This window comes from Neophocaena asiaeorientalis, unplaced genomic scaffold (genome assembly GCF_003031525.2).
Source record: "Neophocaena asiaeorientalis asiaeorientalis breed wild unplaced genomic scaffold, Neophocaena_asiaeorientalis_V1.1 scaffold409, whole genome shotgun sequence".
In the NCBI taxonomy this organism is placed as follows: Eukaryota; Metazoa; Chordata; class Mammalia; order Artiodactyla; family Phocoenidae; genus Neophocaena; species Neophocaena asiaeorientalis.
In genome coordinates, this window is record NW_020175208.1 from 1965401 (window position 1) to 1988952 (window position 23552).

A 23552-nucleotide genomic window follows, 5' to 3' on the forward strand; every position below is an offset into this window, starting at 1 on the left:
GGCAGCCCAGCACGGCGGCCCAGTACCTGCAGCAGATGTACGCGGCCCAGCAGCAGCACCTCATGCTGCAGACGGCGGCCCTGCAGCAGCAGCACCTCAGCAGCGCCCAGCTCCAGAGCCTCGCGGCCGTGCAGCAGGTAAGACGACGTCACAGAAGCACCGCACATACCCCCGAAGGAAGGGGCAGGAAAAGCAAGCACTGCACGCATGTGCCCACGCGGTCTCTTACCGCGTCCTCACAGAACCACTGCGAAGTGGCTGTGATCGTCGTCCCGAGTGCTCTGACAGACGAGGAAAGAGGTTTTGAGAGGCTAAGCGCCTCGCCCGAGGCCACACAGCTCTCAAGCAGGGCGGCTGGACCTCTCCGCCTGCCTCGCCCAAGGAGGGACTGGCGGGGGCCTGCCTCCCCACCTCACCACGCTGCAGGGAGGGGGCCGAGGGTGCGAGGAGGTGTCCACAGGAGAAGGCCATTGCCCATTCAGCTGGCCTGTCTGCCCTCAGTGGCCGAGAAGAGCCCGGTCATGCATTCGACAGAATCTTTATGCACCTGCTACACGCCAGAGTTCATGTCGGGCACCGAGCACGCCGTGGACCCTGTCCTCTTGCAGCTTGTGGTGGGGAGACAGCAAGTGGTCAGAAATACAAATAGACGAGGAGACAAAGTAGCAAACTACCAGAGCGCTGAGAAGCTCTGCAGAAGAGAAGAGCAGCCTGCTGTGGCTGAGTAACAAGGAGCCCACCTTACGGTGGGTACAGCTGGTGGGGAGGGGGGAGCCTGTCTGCTGGAGGAACAGTGAAGCTGACACTGCGGGATGAGAAGAAGCTGGCCACGGGGAGGACGCAGGCTGGACGTTCCAGACAGTACGTGCCCGGTGCTCCACGTCGGGGGCCAGTGGGCCGGGTATGATAGAGTGGGTGCAGTGGGGTGGGAGCTGAAGAGAGCTGGAAACATTGGTAACAGTCACAGCTGACGGTTCGAGCGCTCATATGTAAATGCTCCGCCTCGTGTAATCCTTTCAGCAATCCTACAAGGTAGACACTGTGGTTACCCCACCACCTTATACAAGAGGAAACTGAGGCACTTGCCTGAGGTCACATGGATGAGCCAGAATAAGGGTTTGACTCCTTACCACGGCCCTGTAGTGCACCCTGCGGCAGGTGAGAGCCGGGGGGGATGACTGGAGGAGGTCTGGGCCTCTAGTGATGAGAATTCTCCTTTCCTAGGCAAGCCTGGTGGCCAGCAGACAGGGGAGCGCTTCAGGCAGCAGTGTGTCTGCACAGACCCCCGCCCAGTCATCCTCGGTGAGTAGGATGGAGAACAGCAGGCAGAGCCCACAGCTCCAGGACCGGCTCCTTCCTCTTTGCCCAAAATTCTCTTGGGCTTCCAGACCCAATTGTGGTGAATCCTTAGCCGTGTAGAACCACGCCTGGAACCTGTTACTCTTACCAGAAAGAAAAAGTGCATGCCGCTTTCTAACTTCTTTTAATAATTCCCCGTCATCTTTCCAATGTCAAGGCTCTCTGTTCATAGCTCAGTCCTCTCCCCATCGGATCCTCCCTGCAGCTCTGCACGTAAGCCAGAGATGCAGCAGTGCTGGGGGAAGATCCAGGGCCCACAGATCAGAGCTGGTCCTAAAGAAGGCTGAATCCACCAAGGGACAGAAGAGGCAGAGAGAAAGAAATGGATGAAGGGGGGCAGAGTTAACCCACAGAACCTCCTGTTTCCTACTTCGCGTGTCTCCCTCCTCAGATCAATCTGGCAGCCTCCCCGGCAGCAGCCCAGCTCATCAACCGGGCTCAGGGTGTCAACTCAGCAGCAGCCTCAGGCATCGCCCAGCAGGCTGTACTCCTGGGCAACACGTCTTCTCCAGCCCTGACTGCAAGCCAAGCACAGATGTATCTGCGGGCACAGATGGTGAGTCCCCTGCCTGGGCCACGGCTCAGGTGGGCCGGGAGGACGGAGGCAGAGAAGTTGGGAGCTGGGCAGTTAGAGAAGCATGGGGATTAGAGAAGGGTGGGGAAGAAGCACTAGGGGGACAGTTGGCAGGAAAGAAGGGGTGGCATAAAGAAAGCGGCCTGGAAGGCTGAGCGGGAGCTTTGGTACAAGCTCCATGACTCAAGGAAAGGTGGGGTTCCAAGCTGAAATAAAGTTACCCATGATGCCTCCTTTCCCTCCCCTCCTAGAGTGAAACAGAACTATCCTCTTCTTATCAGAAACCACTCCCCAAAATTAATTAGGGTAGAGAATGCAGGGATCTGTGCCCAGGCGGTCTGTACACTCAGACACGTAAGATAAACAAGCGCGCAAACATCCAAGTACCCTACAGAAGTGGGGTCTTACCCTCCTGGGACAGTCCTCGCAGGGACTGGCCACCGGTGGTTCAGGGTCAAAAGTGTGTTCCAGCCCAGGTGGTGAAGGTGGCAGCCAGCTCCGGGACATGCGGCTGCTCCACTGCCTTCCCAGCTGGGCCCCCATTCCCATCAGGGTCACCCTGTCAGCCGTTCATCAGGCGGGCTTGCTCGGGTCGAATGGACTCAGGACGGCATCAGCCCTGCACACGCATACCTAGAGTCCCCCCTTTACACCTGTCCCTAAGGTGCAAAGGCCCATAGGAAGCTGAGAGGTTCCTAAGATTTAGCAGAATTTCCTGTGAAAGCAGCAGCATTCACCCTAGGAGGCAGGAACATCCAGCTCTACGCGGGACTCAGGTCACTGTGAGTCCAGCCTCCCCGCCCCCATTCTGAAGAGTTCTCCTCCAGCTCCTCGACACACTATCCTAAAGACTGTACAGTCCCATCCTTCCCTCGGCTCCTACAGCCAGAACTTGACACTGGGAGCTTTTCTGGGTCCTGCTCCAGCACTCCTGTCCTTGACTCTGAGCTCATTGAGGTGCAGCTCCACTCCCAGGGAACAGCCCATTAGACACACATGTGGACTAGACTTCCACTTCTTCAGGGGGCCGGGCAGCCCATGTGACACCACCCAAACCTGATCTGTCTTCAGTTTACCCTGACCCTTGTCCTACTTAACTGCCCCCACTGGAGCCCTGCAGCCTGGCCAGGTCCCTGTCCAAAGTGGGGTACTCGCGCTCAGAGGAGCAGACACGCTGTCAGACACCGCATGTCCCCTCAGACACTGAGCTAGACTCGCAGGGGCGGGGGTGTCATGCAGAGACCCTCAGTCCCTGCACTCCACGGAAGGAGATGCAGACACGAGTACGGCTCCGGGGGCTCTGGTTCCTCTACCGCTGTTGTCTCTGTGCACGCACGTACACACACACACACATACACACACAAACACATAAATACACACACACATAAATACACAAACACATAAACACACACACACAAACACACAAGCACATAAATACACACACACACATAAATACATAAACACACACACATACACACAAACACATAAATACACACACACATAAATACACAAACACACAAGCACATAAATACACACACACATAAATACACACACACATAAATACACACATAAATACACACATAAATACACACACACACACAAACACACACACACAAACACACAAGCACATAAATACACACACACACATAAATACACACAAACACATAAATACACAAACACACACACACAGCCTAATCTGAATTTGACTAAAAAAATGGCCAAAAGAATGCATCTAATTTGATCTCTTCTGGTGGAGAGTCCTGTTCTGACCCAGACCTGGAGTCCAGAGCAGGTTAGATTTACAACATGGTCCCAGGGCGTCTGTCGCAGCACAGGGGCCCTGCTCCCCGGGATGCTGCAGAGAGGGACTTGAGTGTCCTGCAATTGTTGGTCCCTCTGGGGTGAGCTCTTCGCAGATCCTTCTGAAGTCAACTTGACTTGGGTGCAGCCCCAGAATGGCCCCCCACCCGTGGCCCTTCACTGCCCGGCCTGGGTCAGACCACGCCGAGCCTCTTGAGAGTTTCGGGAGATCCCCCTGGACTCTTTCCCTTTCGTGCCTCCCCGCTTCCCCAGTCCACTCCCTGGCTAAACTGTTGTGTCCTGTGGCTGAGCCCACATTGGGCAGGTAAAAGGCGGCTCGTTTCCTGTGATTCCAGGCCCAGCCAGGTAACCTGGTGCAGGTAGCTAGGAGCCTAGGCGGCACTGTTCCTTTGTCCCCTCAGCTCATCTTCACGCCCACGGCCACCATCGCTACTGTGCAGCCTGAGCTCGGCACTGGCTCCCCCGCCCGGCCCCCCACCCCCGCCCAGGTGAGGACTCCATGCTTGTGGGAGGGCAGGGGGGTGGGCACCCCCGCAGAGGGGCACTGGTAATGGGCTCCCCCGCCCGGCCCCCCACCCCCGCCCAGGTGAGGACTCCATGCTTGTGGGAGGGCAGGGGGGTGGGCACCCCCGCAGAGGGGCACTGGTAATGGGCTCCCCCGCCCGGCCCCCCACCCCCGCCCAGGTGAGGACTCCATGCTTGTGGGAGGGCAGGGGGGTGGGCACCCCCGCAGAGGGGCACTGATAATGGGTATGGGCCCGAGCCCTGGAGGAGCTCTGAATGTCTGGAAAGTTTGGGATGTTCTGGGAAAACAGGTGGGAGACAGGGCGTCCCAACGCTCCTAGACTTGCTCCTTAATTCACCTCTGAGAAGGCTTCGGCCACTCTTGACTCTGCTTCGAGCCCCGAACACAGAGCGGGAGTCAGCAGCATGCCAACAACGGTGGTCATCTCTACCTTTTTACCTTACACCCTCCCCAGGATAATCTCTGTTGTTGTTGTTGCCTTTTAAGAGGAAAATTCCACTCTGGTTACACATGCTAGCACCTCTAGGAATCAGCAAAAATTGCATGGAAGAGGGAGCAAAGATGAGTCCTGGGTCCCTTCCTTCTGCTGGGAGTACCCAGACACTGCGGTGGCTGTAAAGATTCTGTGGGCTGCAGGGGAGAGGAACCATCCCCAGCTACAGAACGGGAGGACCCACCTGGTAGCAAGATGATCAGATTTGTCAGATGTGAGTCTGGTACAGCCTCCGTGTGTCCAGCAGAGGGCAGCAGGGACCAGGTTGAGTAAGCATGCTCATCGTGGCGTAAACCTGATTCTGAGGACAGGATAATCCCTGGCCTGGGGGACCTTGCTGGTCGATTAACTTTCACTTTTGCCCTGGCCTTTTCCAGTGTGGGAAGCCCCATGCCCACCCTGTATCTGGGAATTCTTTCTAAGTGGTGTGCAGCCCATCCTGATAGTTTGGGGGAGGAGGGGAGGGAACAGAAGGGAGAGACAGCCCGGCCTCCCTGCCTGGGCCTGCCCCAGGAGGGCCAGACATCCCTGCTCAGAATTTAGCTGCTTCTGCTGATGAATCCAATCGCTAGCACTCTTTCTGTCTCCTTTAGAAACTCTGCTCCGGCTTCCTCTTTCAGCCCCTGTCTCATTCTCTCTCTCTCTTTCTTTCTGATTTTAACAACCCACTCTCCTGTTCAGCCATTCGTGGATCCATCCCTAACTCCTCCCCTGTATGAATTGTGTGTCGGCATTGCTCCTACCCACATTCTCTGGACTCCTACAGACCCCTCTTTTCCAGGTACAGAACTTGACCCTCCGAACACAGCAGACACCAACTGCAGCAGCGTCGGGACCTACCCCCACTCAGCCTGTCCTGCCCAGCTTGGCCCTGAAGCCCACGCCGGGTGGTAGCCAGCCTCTGCCTACCCCATCACAAGGCAGAAACACTGCTCAGGGTTCCCCTGCAGGTGCCAAGCCTGGCATAACTGACAGTGTGACGGAGCCACTCAAGAAAGGAGATGGCAACAGCAGTGTGCCAGGGAGCTTGGAGGGTCGGGCTGGGCTCAGCCGAATGGTACCTGCTGTGGCAACCCACCCCCTCATTGCACCAGGTAAGGGCTCCAGGAAGAAGGATCCTATCCCAGAAAACTCAGAAGGACTATGGGTCAGGGGGAAACTTTCAAACTTTCCTTTCTCCCATGGACGTGCTAAGATGTCAGCCATGTGTCTCTCTTTCCCCTCCTATAGCTCCAGATTCTGTTTTAGGCTTCTAGCCTAGCTTTAAAGAAGGAAGCCACATCAGTGGGAATAAATGAGACCTTCTTCACAATGGGCATCATGGTGATTCTCAGGGTACGCAATCATAGCTCTTCACTTTGAGAGTGGAGGTTTGGCAGTTAGACTATTTTGAAATTCTCTAAGGGTCAGCAGAAAGGACAGGGGCTAGCCAGAGGCATGTAAGAATCCCACAGGGAGATGAAGAAGTGGGAATCTTATTTTCTCATCATTCAACAGACATTCGTTGACTAATATTCGCCAGTTATGTTGCCAGTTCTGGGTGTGCAGAGATAAATAAGACGTGGGCCCTGCCCTCCCAGGAGGGCACAGTCTGGAGAGACAGACAAGTACAATGCAATATAGGGTGACAAGTACTATAACAGATATGAGCACAGAGGCACTATATAGCCTGGCGGACAGGAGCCGAGAAAGGCTGGCTGGTGACGGTGACACTTGAGAATAAATCTTGCAGATTAAAAAAGTAATAATCCAGCAGATTACTTGTGAGGCAGATTCTGTGAAGGGGATGAATCAGTATTCCCTGGGGCTAAACTCCCTGCCTGCTAACGTTCTCCCAGTGCTGCCTATTGTAGGCAATCTTTAATGAGAAAATCTGCCAAGAGCCCCAGAAGCCAGACTTATCAGTCTCAGGAATAAGACCAAGCTGTTACAGCACAGAAATGGAGTGGTGGACCACGTGGCTTTGCATTAAAGAGACACTCACCCTGGTCACATCCCTGAAATAACCACTAACCCTCTGTCCTCATCCAGACTATTTTACCATCCAATCTAACCTGCATTTTTTTTTTGAGAGACTACTTTATGCTTGTTACTAGACTAACCAAGATGGTCAAAATGTGATTTCTTACCTAAAGGAGTGTGCAGTCAAAAGGAGGGAGCCAGATATATAAGCAAATCCATTCGATTTCATAAATACCATTGTAGGAGTAAGTATGAGGTAAGTGTGGGCCCAGGTGGGCACCCCAGTGCCAGACAGGAGGGGTCAGAGATGCTGTCCCTCCAAGGAAATGGCACTGAGTATTGAAGCAGGAGTCATTTCCCCAACAGACAGAGGAGGGGAAGGTATTCTAGACAGACAGTGGGAGGCGAGCTGGGGAGAATCTGAATTCAAGTCCTTTATTCACCCTTTTGAGGCTTCAAGGACAGATGTGGTCTTAGTCTCCAGTGGTCACTCAGCTGAAGCAGGCACCTCCCTGCAGAGGCCTGACTGCCCTGTGGCTCCAGGTGTTTCTCCCTGCCCGGCATTGCTTTCTCCAGAGACAAGTCTAGCCTCTTCCTTTTATGAAGAAAGAAACTGAGGCTCAGAGGGTAAAGTCTGGAGGGTCTTACCCTGAGCTGATAGAAGCTGAGACTAGAGCAAGGAGCCCAACTTAACATTTCTTCTACCTTCCCATGCAACCTACAAACCCTAGAGCAACATCCGGGCTTCAGGACTTCCTGAGAACCCCATTTCTGCCCAGGCCAAAATGTAACCTCTCCCTAGATCTAAGCCAGCCCCCCAGATTCTAAGGACCCTTCAAAGGAAAGACCAGTCCTTAGGGTTCTTCCTAAGGCTCCTAGGCAACCCTGGGGCCTCAAGAAAACTGGACAGAAAGGGGACAAGCCCTGATAAAAAACCTCTGATGTAGACTAGATAATATGCTGGGCTTTTTTATGTACCTCACCTCTTTTGACCTTCAAGAGAACCCTATAAGGTAGATGCTTTTATCCATTTAACAGATGAGAAAACAGAAGCTCAAAGCGCTCACCCAAGAACTTACTATAAGTGTCACTCAAGATCACATCAGTATTACATGGCAGAACTGGAAACCAGTTCCTCATCTGGCTGAGTCAGATCCTATGTTCTTAATCATCAAGCCATATTTGCCTCTCTCGGTTCTTACAGTGGGGGTTCCTAGGCCTTTCTTACTCCTGACCCAAAGCTCGAAGAGCCTGACAGTTCTAAGACTGTTCTGGGTTTTACAGAGTCTAGTGGAGGGCTCTCTTCTCTTGAGCCTGGTAAAGGGGAAGGCCCGTGAGTTACAGACTGAGGTCCAGGGCCCCAGGTGTGGCCTGAGACTTAACAGCATGTGGCTATAGGCAGTACAGAGACCAGTGGTTCCCCAGAACTTTCTATGGAGCAGCTGTAAGCTGCAGACCACAAAGACCGTCTCCCCAGTGAGACGAATCGGTAGGCTTTGCATTGTTCCTGTCTCCCACCGTCCCCTCCTATTCTTCCCTTCCTCTCCCACCCCTTCCTCTCCATGAGCCCACTCCTCACGCCCAAACGGAAGGCAGCAGGGATGTTTAAGATGCTGCAGACCCTCTCAGGGCCTCTAGAACAAAAAAAGACTGAAATAATCCTCCTGACCTGATGGGGGGCGGCCTGGAGCAGCACCTGCCTTGGGTGCCACAGTCCCCAGCGAGGAGGTAACTTCTGGCCTCCTGCCCAGGAGGAGCCTGAGACTGCGAATGAACGGAGGGATCAGAGTGCGTGCGCATGCGTGTGTGTGTGTGGGCGGGTGTGCGTGTGTGTATGTGTGTGTGTGTGTGTGTGTGTGTGTGTGTGTGTGTGATAGAGGGAGAGAGAGAGGGAGAGGGAGGGAGGGAGAGAGAGAGAGAGAGAGAGAGAGAGGAAGAGAGGAAGAGAGAGAGAGATGGGGAGCAGAGTGGCAGGTTTTTGCTATTGGAGCATTTTTGTAGCCAGCTGACTGGTTGCCCCCAGGGAAAGTAACCAGTGGAGACTTGTGGCGGAGGCAGTGCGGGGAGGAGAGCAGAGAGGAATGCGTTCTCCTGGGGGCTGTTTCCTCCCGGAGCAGGCAAACGCTCTAGTCCCAGCTGGGACTGCTCCCAAGAGGGAGGGAGAGAGAGAGAGAGAGAGAGAGGAAGAGAGGAAGAGAGAGAGAGATGGGGAGCAGAGTGGCAGGTTTTTGCTATTGGAGCATTTTTGTAGCCAGCTGACTGGTTGCCCCCAGGGAAAGTAACCAGTGGAGACTTGTGGCGGAGGCAGTGCGGGGAGGAGAGCAGAGAGGAATGCGTTCTCCTGGGGGCTGTTTCCTCCCGGAGCAGGCAAACGCTCTAGTCCCAGCTGGGACTGCTCCCACTGACAGCTGTTTGGGGGCAAAGCCCCTCCCCCATGGCAAGCTCCCTGCTGTTCCTGCTCCTGTCACCTTGGCAACGGGCTTCTTTAGGCTCCACAAATAGAAAAGGTCCCTTATGCCCTGAAAAGGCGTGGGTTGGTGGGTGGGGGAGGGGAATAGGAGGCGGAGAGCAGAGCAGAGAGGTTGGGCTTCTCGGTGATCTGAGGACCCAACCAGGAGGGCAGAAGAGGCGCAGGCTGCAAGGTCCTATGGGCCTGGCTTCCAGAGGCGCCAAGACCTGGGGGAGCTGGGCCACAGCTCCTGATAGGAGGCTTGGTCCTTGGAGTCCTCGTTCTAGTGGCTGAACTCAAGGCCTTGGATGCACTTGCAGGCTCAAAGGTGAGGGGAGAGTGGCTGCCAGGAGGGAGATGCTGCGATGAAAGAGAACTGTCCCGTCATTGAAAAGCCTGGGCCCTTTTCACACAATTGTGCTCCCGATGCCAGGTCTTTGTTGTGTCTCTTCATCCCTCCTCAGGTCTCTGGAAGGAGAGAGAATTCATTGTTGGGAAGGCCTGCCACACAGCAGCTTTGTTTTATCACAGAGAGGGTTTTGTGTCAGGGAGCGGTGATTCTGTCTCTGATAGGTGGGACAATGTGATGTGTGCTGATTCCAGGGCTCTTGGGTACCATATCTCCCTCCCAAAGCAGCTGCCAAACTGTGGGGTAGATGCGCTTTTACTTAGAGAACCCAGCAGGAACCAAAACACGCATGTGGGCCTGTCGTCTAGCTGGAATCAGATCCCCTACAATTTTGATGTTCAAATCATGCAACCAGCCATGAAAGTCATTTCATTTATCCACTGTAGGATCAGATTTAGATTACTAACCATCTCCTCCTTATACTAGGGGGGGAAAGCCAGCAGATATCAGAGGAGGATTTTTATATTTTGCTGAACATTTCTCACCATGGGTGTGTGGGGGCGGGGAGTGAGAGAGAGAGAGAGAGAAGCAGGCTGTGTTCCTTGGAACTGTTGAGCATCCCTTCTTTCCTGAAATCCTTCACACTAAGCTCCTATTATGTTACTTCCATGGTTGCTGCCAGTAATAATAATTATTACCAGTTAATGAGCAACCATGTTCCAGGCACTGTAGTAAATGCCTAGCCTACATACCTCGTTTAATCCTAGCAATAATTATTCATCTCACAAATGAAGAAGATATGGCTCAGAAAAAAATAATTAACTACCATTTCCATATAGCTTTTCTCTCTTTAATTGTTCAATTCAGCTCAGCAAATATTCATTTAGCACCTATTAGGTGCCAAACGTGATGCCAACCATATGGGCGTTAGAGTTGAAGAAGTGTATAGTCTAAAGAGGGGTTATGGGAATTTGAGTCGTGCCTTGAAAAATGAGTACATTTCCAGAACAGAACTGAAGGGGGATTATCTCAGCTGGCACCGGGAGGCACTATGCCCAGGGCGGCCACGTGTGCCTGTGACCATCTGTGTGTGTAGGTGGCCCTGCTGACCCTTGCTTTTCCCTGGCCCCGCTGCCATTAGCTGTGGGACTCCCAAAACATTCTGTCCATCCCCCTTGTGTTTGACTTCAACACCTACGTTTTCAGACACCTGCCACCTGTCCACAGATGACTTCTCAATGCGTGTCCGTCCCTGTCCTCCCCTCTCCCCAGAGATTTCCAACTGTCTATAGGATACGCCCACGTGGATATCACCCCACCAGCATACACATTTTTAAAATTTGGAGACTCATAAATAAAACAAAAACAAAAACCCGGAAGTATTCCTCTTCAGAAAGGGCCCCCTTTCCCAGTTCCTGGCTGCTGTCCACAATCATCAGATATTCCTAGACTCAGACTTACAATCTCAGGGTTGTTTTGACTTCATTTTCCTTCATGGGAGAGGCAGGGTGTTATAATGGGAAAAGCATAGACTTTGGAGTTAGATGTGGTTTCAGACCCCAGCTTCATCACTTAACTAGTTTTATGACTGTCATCAAGTTACTTAATCTCTGTAAATCTCGATTTCTTCATCTGTAAAACAAAGATGGTTATATTTACAACAGACTGTAAAAATGGATGAGATGGCCTGCAGAAGTGATCAGATATCTACCGAGTAGGCTCACAGTAGATATCCGTTCCCTTTCCCTCCTTATTCCCACCCTCCATCACCGCCCAGTTTATCACCAGGTTCTGACCATATTTCCTACGTGTCGGCTCCCGGCTTTGCTTAAGGCCTGCTGACCATACGAGGCTTAACTGACCACGAGAACATCCTGCTCATAGCTGCCAGAATCACCTTCCTCAGAGACTCCTTTCTTGTTTAGAAACCTTCACTGGGTATTTATTTCCTACTCCGTCAGTCACAGGAGGGATTCAATAATCAGCACATTAATGACTTCTGACCGTCTGACTCTGGGGTGGGAGCCTTCAAGACCCCCCAATTGCCCCTTGAACCACTCTCATCGCTCCCAGCTCCCTCACATAGATCCTCTGCCTCGCCTTCCCCACTACCCCCCGCCCACCTTTGTAACTTACTTGACCCGCACAGACCTTCTACGTCCCCACCTTCTGTCATAACACTCCCCCTTCGTTGTCTACTCCTCCAAGATTACCTCCAAAGTTCTCAACAGCCCCCAACTAACACTTGAAGGCTTGCCGTTTCAACTTGAGCTCCCTGACTGCTCCATTCACTCACCCGTCAGCATTTTTTGAGCATTTGTGAGATACAAAGCACCATGCCTCATCTGTCAGTTGAAGCCAACTTCCCCGGAACTTGCTGCACTGTGGAAGTCTCAGAAACAACTCTCTCCTTGCTTGTAAAGTGGGAATACCACCCATTTGCCTCAGAGGCTTATTGTAAGGAATAAATGAGACTCAAATTATGAGAATGCTTTGAGAAGTTCAAAACAATATACAAATAGCAGGTAGTGTTTTAAGAATAGCTACCATTTATTGTACATCTTCTCAGTATGAACAAAGGCAGGGAACCTCTCCTCTTGGTGGTTGAAGCATAATATTCCATTTGATACTAACAACTACTCTGTGAAGTATATATCACCATTTGCAGAACAGGAAGTCAAGATTCAGAGAGGTTAAACAATTTGTCTTAAGTTGCACAGCCTGTAGGTGGCAGAACCAAGATTCAAACCAGATCTGTCTGACTCTAAAATCAACACCTTTAGCCACTTATGCTGTATTCTCATCCCTCTACCAAGGATGGGTAGTTTCGTTTCTTTTCTTTTTTTTTTCTTTTTTGTTTTTGTTATTTTGCGGTATGCGGGCCTCTCCCGTTGCGGAGCACGGGCTCCGGATGCACAGGCTCAGCGGCCATGGCTCACGGGCCCAGCCGCTCCGCCGCATGTGGGATCTTCCCGGACCGGGGCACGAACCCGTGTCCCCTGCATCGGCAGGCGGACTCTCAACCACTGCGCCACCAGGGAAGCCCGGATAGTTTCTTTTCTAATGCTGCAAGCTGTCTTATAAGGAATCCTGCTCACAGAGGATATTTGGTGGTTTTACCAGGTAGTTGCAGAGCAGGTCTGAAGACATTAAGCCATAGACAGCCCACCATAGAGTGCCCCTGAGGTCAGCAACCCTGTTTTTGTAAACTTGTTTCCTCTTATGGGGAAATTCCCTTAGCTCTATTTCCCCTCTCCTATTCCTCCTACCCCTCAGCCTGGAAGGACTGCATCCAGGAAAATTCACATGGCTATTGCTTTCAGTTTTCCTAAAAGGAGCTTTCTTGTCTACTTATGTGTATGTGGGACTCTGACCTCTAGAGTCAACCTCAATCTCAGTCACTCCCCGAGGCCTGATCACATGAGACATCTCTGGAGATGAGCAGCCTCTGGAGAGTGCTGGCATCATTTAGACCCACCCGTCATTTTGCCTCTTCTCTGGCTGCTCCTGCATAGTCGTCCCGGGTTCAGCTGTACAGGATGCCCTGTGGGTCCTTGAAAGCACCAGGGTATACAATGCCTCCAAGTCTTCCCACGTGCTCTTCCTTTCAGCATCTTCTGAACTCTGAGTCATGCTAAACACTTCCTTCCTCTGGGAAGCCTTCTCTGCTTTCCTTCCCAAGCTGAATCCCCTTTTCTGTGTTCTCAGTAGTCTGTGCTTATCTCCTGTCATAACATTTACCAAGTTATACCGAGAGTGTCTGTTTTCCAGCTATCTCTTTGACCAAACTGTAACCTATTCTAGGGACCATGTTTTAGCCAGCACCAAACATGGTATTTGGTCTATAGTAGGTACTTAGTAATGTTTGTTGAGTGAATGAATGGTTGAAAGTATCTCTTCACTTAACTCTCTAAACCTTGAAGAGTAGTGGGTTGTAAAAAGTTATGCCATTCCTCTCTCACAGGCACCCTCCTCTCACCCATGGTCCAGGTAGCTCCAAACTCTAGTCAAGTATCGCAGATCAGAGAAAAATAAGTGTTTGAGCAAACCTCCAGCCTACAACTGGGATGCTTGCAGCTCCCATGTACTTTGAGACAAGTGTCCCAGCATTTCTGGACAGTGAGCTGCTTCCTGCATCTGTGAAGACTTGGGATCAACCGAGATCCATTACTGATCACAAGTTCTGGCAGTGGATGCAGCGAAGGGGGCGTGCCAGTAAGCCGTCACAGCCAGCCCTCCTGCATGGGGGCCTTAATCCTCTTGTTGCTAACAACCAACTGTTTGGGGAACAGTGAATTGGTCTCTTCAGATTCTAAGGAGGCCGTCAAGGTTAGAGCACCAGATGGGAAGATGAGCATTGCCTGGAGTCTCTCCTTTTAACTGGGCCCTAATTTGTTGAGGCCCTAGGCCTGCCCCTCCTCTGCTCCCTGACAGAAAGGGCTGATGAGGACTTCCAAAGCCGTGGCTGAGGTCCCATGGAACGAACCCTTTGTTCCTTAGAAGCGGTGAGCTTTCCAGCTGCAGGGGATGGGGAGCCAAAATAGATACAAGCGAGAAATGAAGCTACTGGACTGTAGGGAAAAATAAAGGTCCAGAGTGATTTCTGTGCATTCATATTTCATAAACCGATATGCCCCATCCTAGCTGTAGTGAAGAGGGACGTGGCCTCCTCTGGTATTGTGGCTTCAGTGGGAAGTGCCCACCTTCACCACCCCACGCTGAGCCGGGAGGGCGTGAGAGAGGGAGGAGAATCCATCGATCTCACCAGGATCAGCAGCAGACAGTTGCTAAGCATCCACAGACGTAGATTATTATGTTGGACAATGTGGAAGGGAAAAGAAACATTAAAAACCTAGTTCAATTAAAGCACATCTTTTAAGTTTAAAAAAAAACGTAAAACAAGTCTTTAACTCAAAAAGCATCTAGTCTGGTCGGACAGATAGGAAATAAACTCATAAGAGCATAAAAGTATTCCAGTTTAAGACACCACTGATTGTAAGACACACCATTATTTTTTTAACTCTAAGAAAGAAAAGCACTACCAATTAAACCAACATCATCCACTATAATATGCATCCCAACTCAAAGGATGTTAAAGTGGAGGTGGGGGGCTAAGAATCGATTTTTAAGAATCAATGAAATACATATACAAGATAGTCCATGTTAAATCACAAATGAATCAAAGAAACAAAGTGTTCAGGACTTCTGAGGGAAAACCCATAATTGAGGGTTAAGGCAAAGAGAGAAAACACGAGCTGAGCCTGGACCAAAGAAGCTTATGCTTTACTGAGATCACTGAAGTGGAAGGAGAGCATTCCAGAAAATGGAAGCACTGCAATCAAAGCCAAAAAGGCACGGGGGGGAGTGATATTGTACAGACAACAAGCAGAGAAGTTAGGGTGGGTGAAGGTGAGGGCAGGAAGGTGGTGAGCAGAGGTTGGACAGGAGGAGAGCCTTCAATAAACCAGAGTGCTGATAAACCCAAAATGGCCAGTCTTCCCTGGTGGCGCAGTGGTTGGGGGTCCGCCTGCCGGTGCAGGGGACGCGGGTTCGTGCCCCGGTCCGGGAAGATCTCACATGCCGCGGAGGAGCTGGGCCCGTGAGCCGTAGCCACTGAGCCTGCGCGTCCGGAGCCTGTGCTCCGCGACGGGAGAGGCCACAACAGTGAGAGGCCCGCGTACCACAAAAAAAACAAAATGGCCTGTGGGGTTACCCACATTTCATCCATATTCTGACTCTGAAGAGGAAAAGTTCTGCGGGACAAACAAGCTGGAGTCCCACCGTGTTGTCATTCATTCATTCAGCAATACTGATTGAGCATCTACTAAATTGCAGGCACTTTGGAGGAAACAAATCCTAAATTCCGCCTATCAAGGGGAGATAAGTCATTTACTGAGATAACTATGAGGTATAGGTATCATCGTTACTCCCACTTTAAAGATGATGGCACAGAGGTTCAGGGAGGTCCAGTGACTTGCCCAGCCTCCCACAGGAGGACAGGGACAATGAGAATTTGATTTATGGCACTCTAGACAGTATGAGACAAGGCACAAACTTCCGTTCAGGGGACAGTGGACAGAAAAGCTTGCTTGGATCAAAGAAATAATAAAAATTGAAAGGTTAGTTTATGTTGTAAGAAGATCTTGAATGTCAGGATCTTTAGGTAACCTCAGATAAAGGAGAGTCCCTGATGGCTTTTAATCAGGGATCAGATCTGTGCACTAGGAAGATTAATTTGTGATCTATCTACAAGGTGGATTATAGAGAGAAGAAACAGGAATCAGACCAATTAGAAAGCTATTACAACACTTCAAATGAAAGGAATTTGACCCAGGATAATGTTTGAGTTAAATCATGGTCTTGGCTTTTTATTAACCTTGAAAGGTTAAGGATGTACACACCCCTCAAAATACCCTGGGGTCTTTGATCTATGAACTTATCAAAGCCATCATGAACTTTGTTTCCAGCCTTGGCATATACTAGCATCATTTGTTCTAAAACAATGGCCTTAAGGTTTCCACATGCAGCACGGGGTCGGGGAGAGAGTGGGACAGAGAGGAGGCCCCAGGATCGAGGGCCGCGAAGCCAACAGTTGCCTCTCCCAATCTTGGTAAACAAAGGTGTACTGCGCTTAACTACACTCTTTATGCTCTATAGATCTAGACCCTTCTTCTCTAACCTTCCCTTTTCCACCTTATAAATCCTGAATTTTAAACTCTTTTCCTGTGGTAGCCACCCCCATCATATTGTATAATCGCTAGTCCAAACCTCTTGTCTCACAGTTAAAACCCCGAAGCCCTGGGAAGGAGAAGGACCCGTCTCAGGCCACACAGCCAGTGGATAGCGGGACAAGCCTCTAACTCTCCTAGCCTCTCTGAGCCACACCATCTCCAGCTCTCAGCTCAGACCGGCAGCCCCTAGAGGGACTCTGTTCCCCCGGCAGGAATTCATGGTTTTGTAATAAGGGAGAACAAGTTTTACTTGTGTCTTCAGTGACGCTGCCCATCATTCTGCAGAACTTTTTAGCCTCTAGAGACTAGCCAGGCACTTCATGGCATCTGCGGTATCTCTCCAGTGTCCTAACAACGGTCATCTTAAAAATCCCTGATTATTAAGTTTGCCTGACTAACAATCTGGGCCTGATTGTTAAGTTTGAGCTATTCAAGGTGAAATTAGGGGACAAGGCTCAGGGTGAGGTCAGGGGCGATTCGTAATCACCAAATGCCTGCTGGTAATTCCCATTTGGACATTCTACCATCACCTCAAGCCCCACACATTTCTCTCAAAACCTCATGGCCGTCCGTGTTTCCTCCTCCCATCTTTCCCTGTCATCCAGGTTACAGCCCGTGGGCCAACCATACTCCCTCCTCTGCCTACAGCAGTCAGTCACCAAGGAGCATTTTGTTTCTCCTTACCACCTCGTTTCTGTCCTCTCCTTTCCATTCTTATTGGCATTCTGCTTGGAACTCTGTGTTGGGTTGTGATGAGATAGTTGGAAACTTGCTTGTAAATGGACAGAATTCAAGAAAAAAGGTACCTCCCCTAACTCTGTTTGAAATCTGCTTGCTTTGCACCTGTGTCACAGGATCCTTTTTAAATGTTAGCTCAGGACCCAGAATTTGCATTCCCCTCATTGGCTGGGAGCCTTTGGTTGTAAAAATCCATTTGTGAGCTTCCAGCTGTGGCCCTCTGTGCTTTTGCACGGCACATCTCTCTGCCGGCCCTCCAGCTGTGGGAGTCCCCGCAGAGGACAGCTTTTAGGCAGGACAGATTCAGCTGAGCGGCCCTCGTGCTAAGCGGGCCTGGATGCCACTAGGCAGAGAGTGAGCGGCTTGAGGACAGTCAGTCTCTGAGCTGAATTTCCTGAGCCCCTTCTGTCTATAAGGCATGAGCTGGACACAGGAGGGATAACTAAAAAGTATAAGGATCCTCACCTCAAAAAGCTAGCCTGGTTAAAATGGAAGAAGAGAGGACAAGCAGCAAATGGCAACACATGAATTCCAGTTCAGGACAATATGTTTGTTTATTTATTATCATTTTTTTTTTTTGCGGTACATGGGCCTCTCACTGCTGTGGCCTCTCCCGTTGCGGAGCAAAGGCTCCGGACGCGCAGGCTCAGCGGCCATGGCTCACGGGCCCAGCCGCTCCGCGGCATGTGGGATCCTCCCGGACCGGGGCACGAACCCGTGTCCCCTGCATCGGCAGGCGGGCTCTCAACCACTGCGCCACCAGGAAAGCCCTGTTTGTTTGTTTGTTTATTTAGCCCCCATCTAATATTAGGCATCATGCAAAGTTCTAAAGAGATATGTGATCGTTTCTGATCATGAGGGGTTCACGATCTGGAAGGGAAGACAGCCAAGAAACAATTATAATCCATTGCGAGACACGTCATTATGGTAGAGGTGAGCCCAGGATACTCAGAACCTAAGCCAAGGCTGAAATAATCATTTTACTTCTCTGATTGAATATATGAATTAAATGGCTGACGATGGCCATGGGCCAGGCACTGTGCTGTACACATTATGTCATTTTTCTCTCATTTTATTCACACAGCATTTTTCTTTCATCCTTACAACTTTCTGGGCAAGAACTATTTTTGTTTCTGGTTCTCAGACAAGGCAGCTGAGGCCTAGAGAGGTTAAGCAGCTAGCCCAAGGTCCCCCACTGGGTAACAGAAGGAACCAGTGGTCCATCCCAGGCTGCCTCCCCACAGAGCCTGAGGACCGTGTGTGCAACTGGCACTCCCTGGAAGGGGCCCAGACTGAGCAGCAGTAGGGTGAATAAGATCCAGCCTTACAGAGCTGGGCTGGGCGATGGGAGCCTGCACCTGTCGCAGGCCCAGAGGAAAGCGAGTGAAGGGCGTGGAGGAGAGAGAACATAGCACACTGCAGAATCCAGTGTTTCTCTCAGCCACTGGAATGATCAAAGAAGGCTTCACAGAGGAGGTGAGCTTTGCATTGGCCTTTGAGGGACAGCCAAGGGCCCAATGTTTCGGCATAGGAAGAAAGCAAGAAAACAGAGAGAGAAGGCCAGGCCATGGCAATGGTCCGGCCAGGCTCTAGGTGAAAGAGGAAAGAGATGAAAGCAAGAACACCGAGTTTGGAAAGCCTTCTTTATGTGGATGTGGGAGGGGGCACAGCAGAAGGTGAGACCGAGCCATGCCACCTAACCTGGCCTCCCCCTCTTCAGCCTATGCTCAGCTGCAGCCACACCAGCTCCTCTCGCAGCCGTCCTCAAAGCACCTGCAGCCCCAGTTTGGGATCCAGCAGCAGCAACAGCAAGCGTCACAACAGCCGCCGCCGCCCCAGCCATCACGGCCAGTGCTCCAAGCCCCGTCCCACCCCCAGCTGGCCTCGGTCCCTCCAAGCCTGGCCCTGCAGCCTGGCCCCGAAGCCCATGCCATGCCACTAGGCCCAGTCCCATCCACCCTGCCTCTCCAGTGTCCCGCTGCCAACCTGCACAAGCCTGGCAGCACTCAGCAGTGCCACCCTCCCACGCCAGATGTCGAGCCTCACAATGGATACCCTGAGGGCCTGTCTCACACCCCTCAACACAGGTTCCAGCATGCCTCGGCTGTCATCTTACAACTGCAACCTGCTTCGCCAGTGGTGAGTAAGCCGAGCCCGAGGTCCAGGGAACAAAGCGGGAGGACACGGCTCAGGCAATCCCACGGCCCCCATTTGGATGTGTGTCTGGGTGGGCTGAGTGTTGAAGTCCTCTCTGAGTAGTCCAGGAAAGAAAAGGGGCCTCTCCCTAATTTGGGGCTAGCTGAATCTTAATGTCCTTGCCTTCTACCCAAGCTCCATGGAAACGGGGGACGTGTCCAGGAATGTAGAGGCAATTCACGAGAAGATCATCTCTGTCCTGTCCTTTAACAGCCCCAGCAGTGCACCCCCGATGACTGGAAGGAAGTGGTACCTAGAGAGAAGAGCGGGCCTGAGACTCGGTCTGGCCCACCATCGCATCAGCAAGCCATCGTCACTGCCATGCCAGGTGGCCTGCCTGTACCCAAGAGCCCGAACATCCAGCAGTCCCCAGCTCATGGTATGAAGTGTAGCGGGGCCCTCGGGGGAGGGGAGAGCATTGTCTTCCTTGCCACCCCCTGGCACATCTCACTTGGGCATCTAGAATGGGAGGGAAACTACTCCAAGCCCCAAGAAGCAAGAAAGAAGCTGGGTAGGTGGAAACAGAGAGAGGATTAAGAAGATGATGCGAGGACAAAGAAAGGGGACCCAGAAGGCATAAAGGAAAAAGAAAAGGAGAATTGAAAGTTCTAGATGAGGCTTGCCTGTCATTGCTGTCAGATGTACCTGCATATCCATATGCCGGGTTGAGAGTTCACCCAGGGATCCAGTTGTCTCAATCCTCTGCTCTGCTTGGTATAAGAGTGCGTTCTTGAATTTGGCAATATGACAAGGTGGCTGCATAGTGCAGAGACGAGGGAAATGCTTAGGGGGAGCTAGGAGGGGATTCAGCTCACGGAAAGCATCTTTGAAGGAACGGTGCTCAGCTCTGGGATCCCCACCTTCTGTCTGTGAGTGCTCAGTGACAGGCGGGCTTCTCCTAGACCTGGGTTTTAGGAGACTCTGCTGATCCCTCTACCCTGACGAGAGAATCACAGCAGTACCTCTGCCTCCACGGTGATCCCTTCGCTTTCCTTTCCTTCTCTGCCAGTGTGCGCAGCAATCTTGGCCCAGATCTCAGAGACATTCTGGGCCATGGGCTGACTACAACTCAGGGAGGCAGTTCCATCATTGGACTAAATGTGTGCTGGGAGTGGGGTGGGGAGAGCCAAGAGAAAAGGGGTTTGGAAAACAGAAGAAGGAGGAATGAGAAGAAAAGTACTTGGGGACAAAGTAGTTATAAATGTCCTATAAGGGATGGAGGATGGACTCAAGGAAAAGGAAAGCAAAGGAATATGAAGAAAAAACATTAGAAAAATTAAAAGACAGCAAGGAGGTCAGCATTCTCTTGGCAAACTTGCAATGATAAGGAGCTCACCATTTTGAAAAGCAGCCCATTCCACTGTAGGACTGCTCTAATTATCAGAAAGTTGCTCTTCAAATTAAGCCAAAATCTGCTCTCGTGGAACTCCCACCACTGGCTGTGATTCTGTCTTGTGGATTGTCCATCTCCTACAGTGTGTATAGACAGTTATCATGTCTCTTTCCTCTCCCTCATTAAAAAAAGAGAAAATCTCCAGGCTAAATATCTGAGATTTATTTCATTTTCTACCTATCACGCATCCAGACCTCCCATTCCCACCATGCTGATCATTCTTGTCTAGCTACATTCTACCTCTCCACTAATTCCCTTAAAATGTGATCCCCAAAACGAAGCACATTAATTCCAAATACAAAAAGCCGCTAGTCACCCTAGGTTGGCACCTAGACTTAGCTTTATAAGCCCTTCAAGGGACAGAGATCTGCATGGTATAGTAGAGAGGAACTAAAATTCGTTGAACACCTATGTGCCAAGTTCTGCTCTAAGTTTTCCTTTACTCATTCATGATAACCCTGAGAGATAAATAGTATTGTCCCCATTATTTAGAGGAGGAAACAAAAGCTTGAAGAGGCTCCAGTTCACACAGCTATGAAAGGGCAGCACCATGATTCAGGCTCCAGGGGTAATTCCCTTACCTTCCTTCAGCAGGACATTGCACCTATGGCCCCACGTTAACTCCCCTGACCCAGGGGAATGATACCCTTAGTTCACCAAGCACTGTGTCACCTGAATTCCAGAGGGGTTGGGTTTGGTTTTTGTTTCTGTCTTTGTTTTTGTGGTTTCTTTTTACATGGATTGCTATCACTTCAGGTCTCCTCCATCTCAAACTTGTACAATTTATATTGTGAGCCAAAACATGATTAATTATATCTGTTAAAAGTTATCTTGTGAATTTAGCCCACAGTTCCAGGCTAGCCAGAAAATGGTAATAGTTAACAGCTAACATTTAATGAGTCCTCTCTACCAGCTTTACGTGCATTTCCTCATTTAATCCTGACAGTAACCCTCTGAAGCAGGAACTTTTATCATGCCCATTTTAAAGATAAGAAAACTGAGGCGCAGCAAGAATAAGTGGTGGGGCAGGAATGTTTTAGATCTGAATTTTGTCACTCATTATACTAACTCCTCTGCTTAACTTTGCCATCTGTAAATTATAGAGCGTGTTTTCTTTGTCTTTAACCAATTTGCTGATAGAAATATTGAATAGGACCTGACTGAAGACACATCCCCTGTCTGCAGGTTGGTGATAATCAACAGCCTTTGTTCAAGTGTTTGCTATCCAACAACCTCTGAATGAACTGACATTTGCCTCCCTTTCCTCATCTTGTCTAGAAAGCTCTCAAAAATCTCTTTCTGAAATCGAATCTAGATGATACACATATAACAAAGCGTCTTGCTCCCGAGGTTCTATCTCATGAGAAAAGTAAGTTTTGCACAGCGGAAACAATTGTCAACCACCCAAGATTTAAATATTCATTCTGTATATGTTTGAACGCCTGCTCTGTGCAAAGTACTGTGGGGTGGGAGGTAATAAATGCATAGAGAAATAAGGTCTGTACCCTACCTTCAAGGAGCTTAAAGTCCTCTGGGAAAGATGAGAAGTGCACAGGAAAAAAATACAGTAAAAACTAAGAGATGATAAATGGCATAGAACGATTATGGGTAAATGCTTTGAAAGGTAAGAGAGAAAAGTTACTGCCAAGTAGAGATTATCAGGATAGATTTCACAGAGGAAGTGGCATTGTTCTAGAGCGAGGGTTGGCAAACTACATCCCGAGGGCCAAATTCATCACATCACCTGTTTCTGTACAGCCCACAAGCTAATAATGGTTTTTACATTAAAAAAAATTTTAAGACTCAAAAAAAGAAGAATATTTTGTGATACAAGAAAATTATACGAAATCTGAATTTCTGTGTCCATAAATAAAGTTTTATTGGCACACAGCCACATTCATTCATGTAGTGTCGTCTGTGGCTGCTTTCCTGCTGCAACAGCAGAGTTGAGTAGTTGCAACAGAGACCACATGGCCTGCCAAGTCTAAAATATTTACTATCTGGTCTTTTACAGAAAAAGTTTGCCAGCCACTGTTCTTGAGTCTAGACCATGAAGGATGGGTAGGACCTGGACATGTGGCATTGGGGAGAAGGGACTAGTGAAGTAAAGGAAGGGAGGCAGGAGTGTAGGCATGTTTGGGGGACAGAGAGGCCGAGCATTCATAGAACAAAATGTAAGTGTAAGAAATGCAAAGACAGAAAGGGGGAGGAAACGTGCATATTAATGAAAGAAGGCTTTGAAAATTTGAAAAACGGGGTGGGGGGAAAGAGGGAAAGAGAAAGGGAGCAAACTAAATGATCAGGGAATATAAAATAAATGTAAAATGTGGAAACAAAGGTAAAGGGATGAGTCCTGAGGGGAAAGGGTTGGGGATATGAATGCTAGGAAAGGTAAGAATATGAGAAAATGTTGCAAATAGAAGTCAAGCATGGAGAGAGAAATTCGGGGCAAGTATTCAGCATAAAGCCTGGGGGATGGGGGTGCAGTGAGACTTGTGAGTCTCACAAGCTCTAGTATATCTACTGAATGAAGGTGCTTTCCCGACAATTCAGTTTAATCCAGCGTGGTTTAGGAAGAGAAGTAACATTTATTGGGCTCCAACTGTGTGCCGGGCACTGCAGGCAATTTGTATAAATGCCCTCAGTTAACCTGCACAGTAAACCTAAAGAGGAGGCATTAGCCCCGTTTGTGGAGGTGCAACTGGGTCACTTTGGTCATTACTTAACTTCTCTCTGATCCTCAGTTCCCAGTGGGGAGGATAACAACTACTTGTGGGGTTATTGTGAACACTGAGAGGAAGTGCGTGCATGTACGGCTTGACACATATTCAGCACTCAATTACTGCTAGTCGTTATTCTTCCTGCCTCCGACTTGGCCAGGCGGGAGTCCACCACCGCACGGGGGACTTTTGACGGGGCGAGAGCGGACATTGGCGTGGCGCGTACCTAACCCTTACGTAC

At 50.3% G+C, this 23552-nt stretch overlaps 1 protein-coding gene across 1 annotated transcript in view; it reads left to right on the forward strand.

Annotated features, from left to right (window-relative positions):
* The window catches only part of PHC2 (polyhomeotic homolog 2), a 104786-nt gene that overhangs the window by 57988 nt on the left and 23246 nt on the right, over positions 1 to 23552 (forward strand). Inside the window, exons 3-9 of the mRNA XM_024765264.1 lie at positions 1 to 137; positions 1225 to 1302; positions 1751 to 1915; positions 4090 to 4242; positions 5555 to 5867; positions 18723 to 19141; positions 19412 to 19577. Of these exons, the coding sequence (XP_024621032.1) occupies positions 1 to 137; positions 1225 to 1302; positions 1751 to 1915; positions 4090 to 4242; positions 5555 to 5867; positions 18723 to 19141; positions 19412 to 19577 (1431 nt within the window). The remainder of the gene's footprint in view (positions 138 to 1224; positions 1303 to 1750; positions 1916 to 4089; positions 4243 to 5554; positions 5868 to 18722; positions 19142 to 19411; positions 19578 to 23552) is intronic.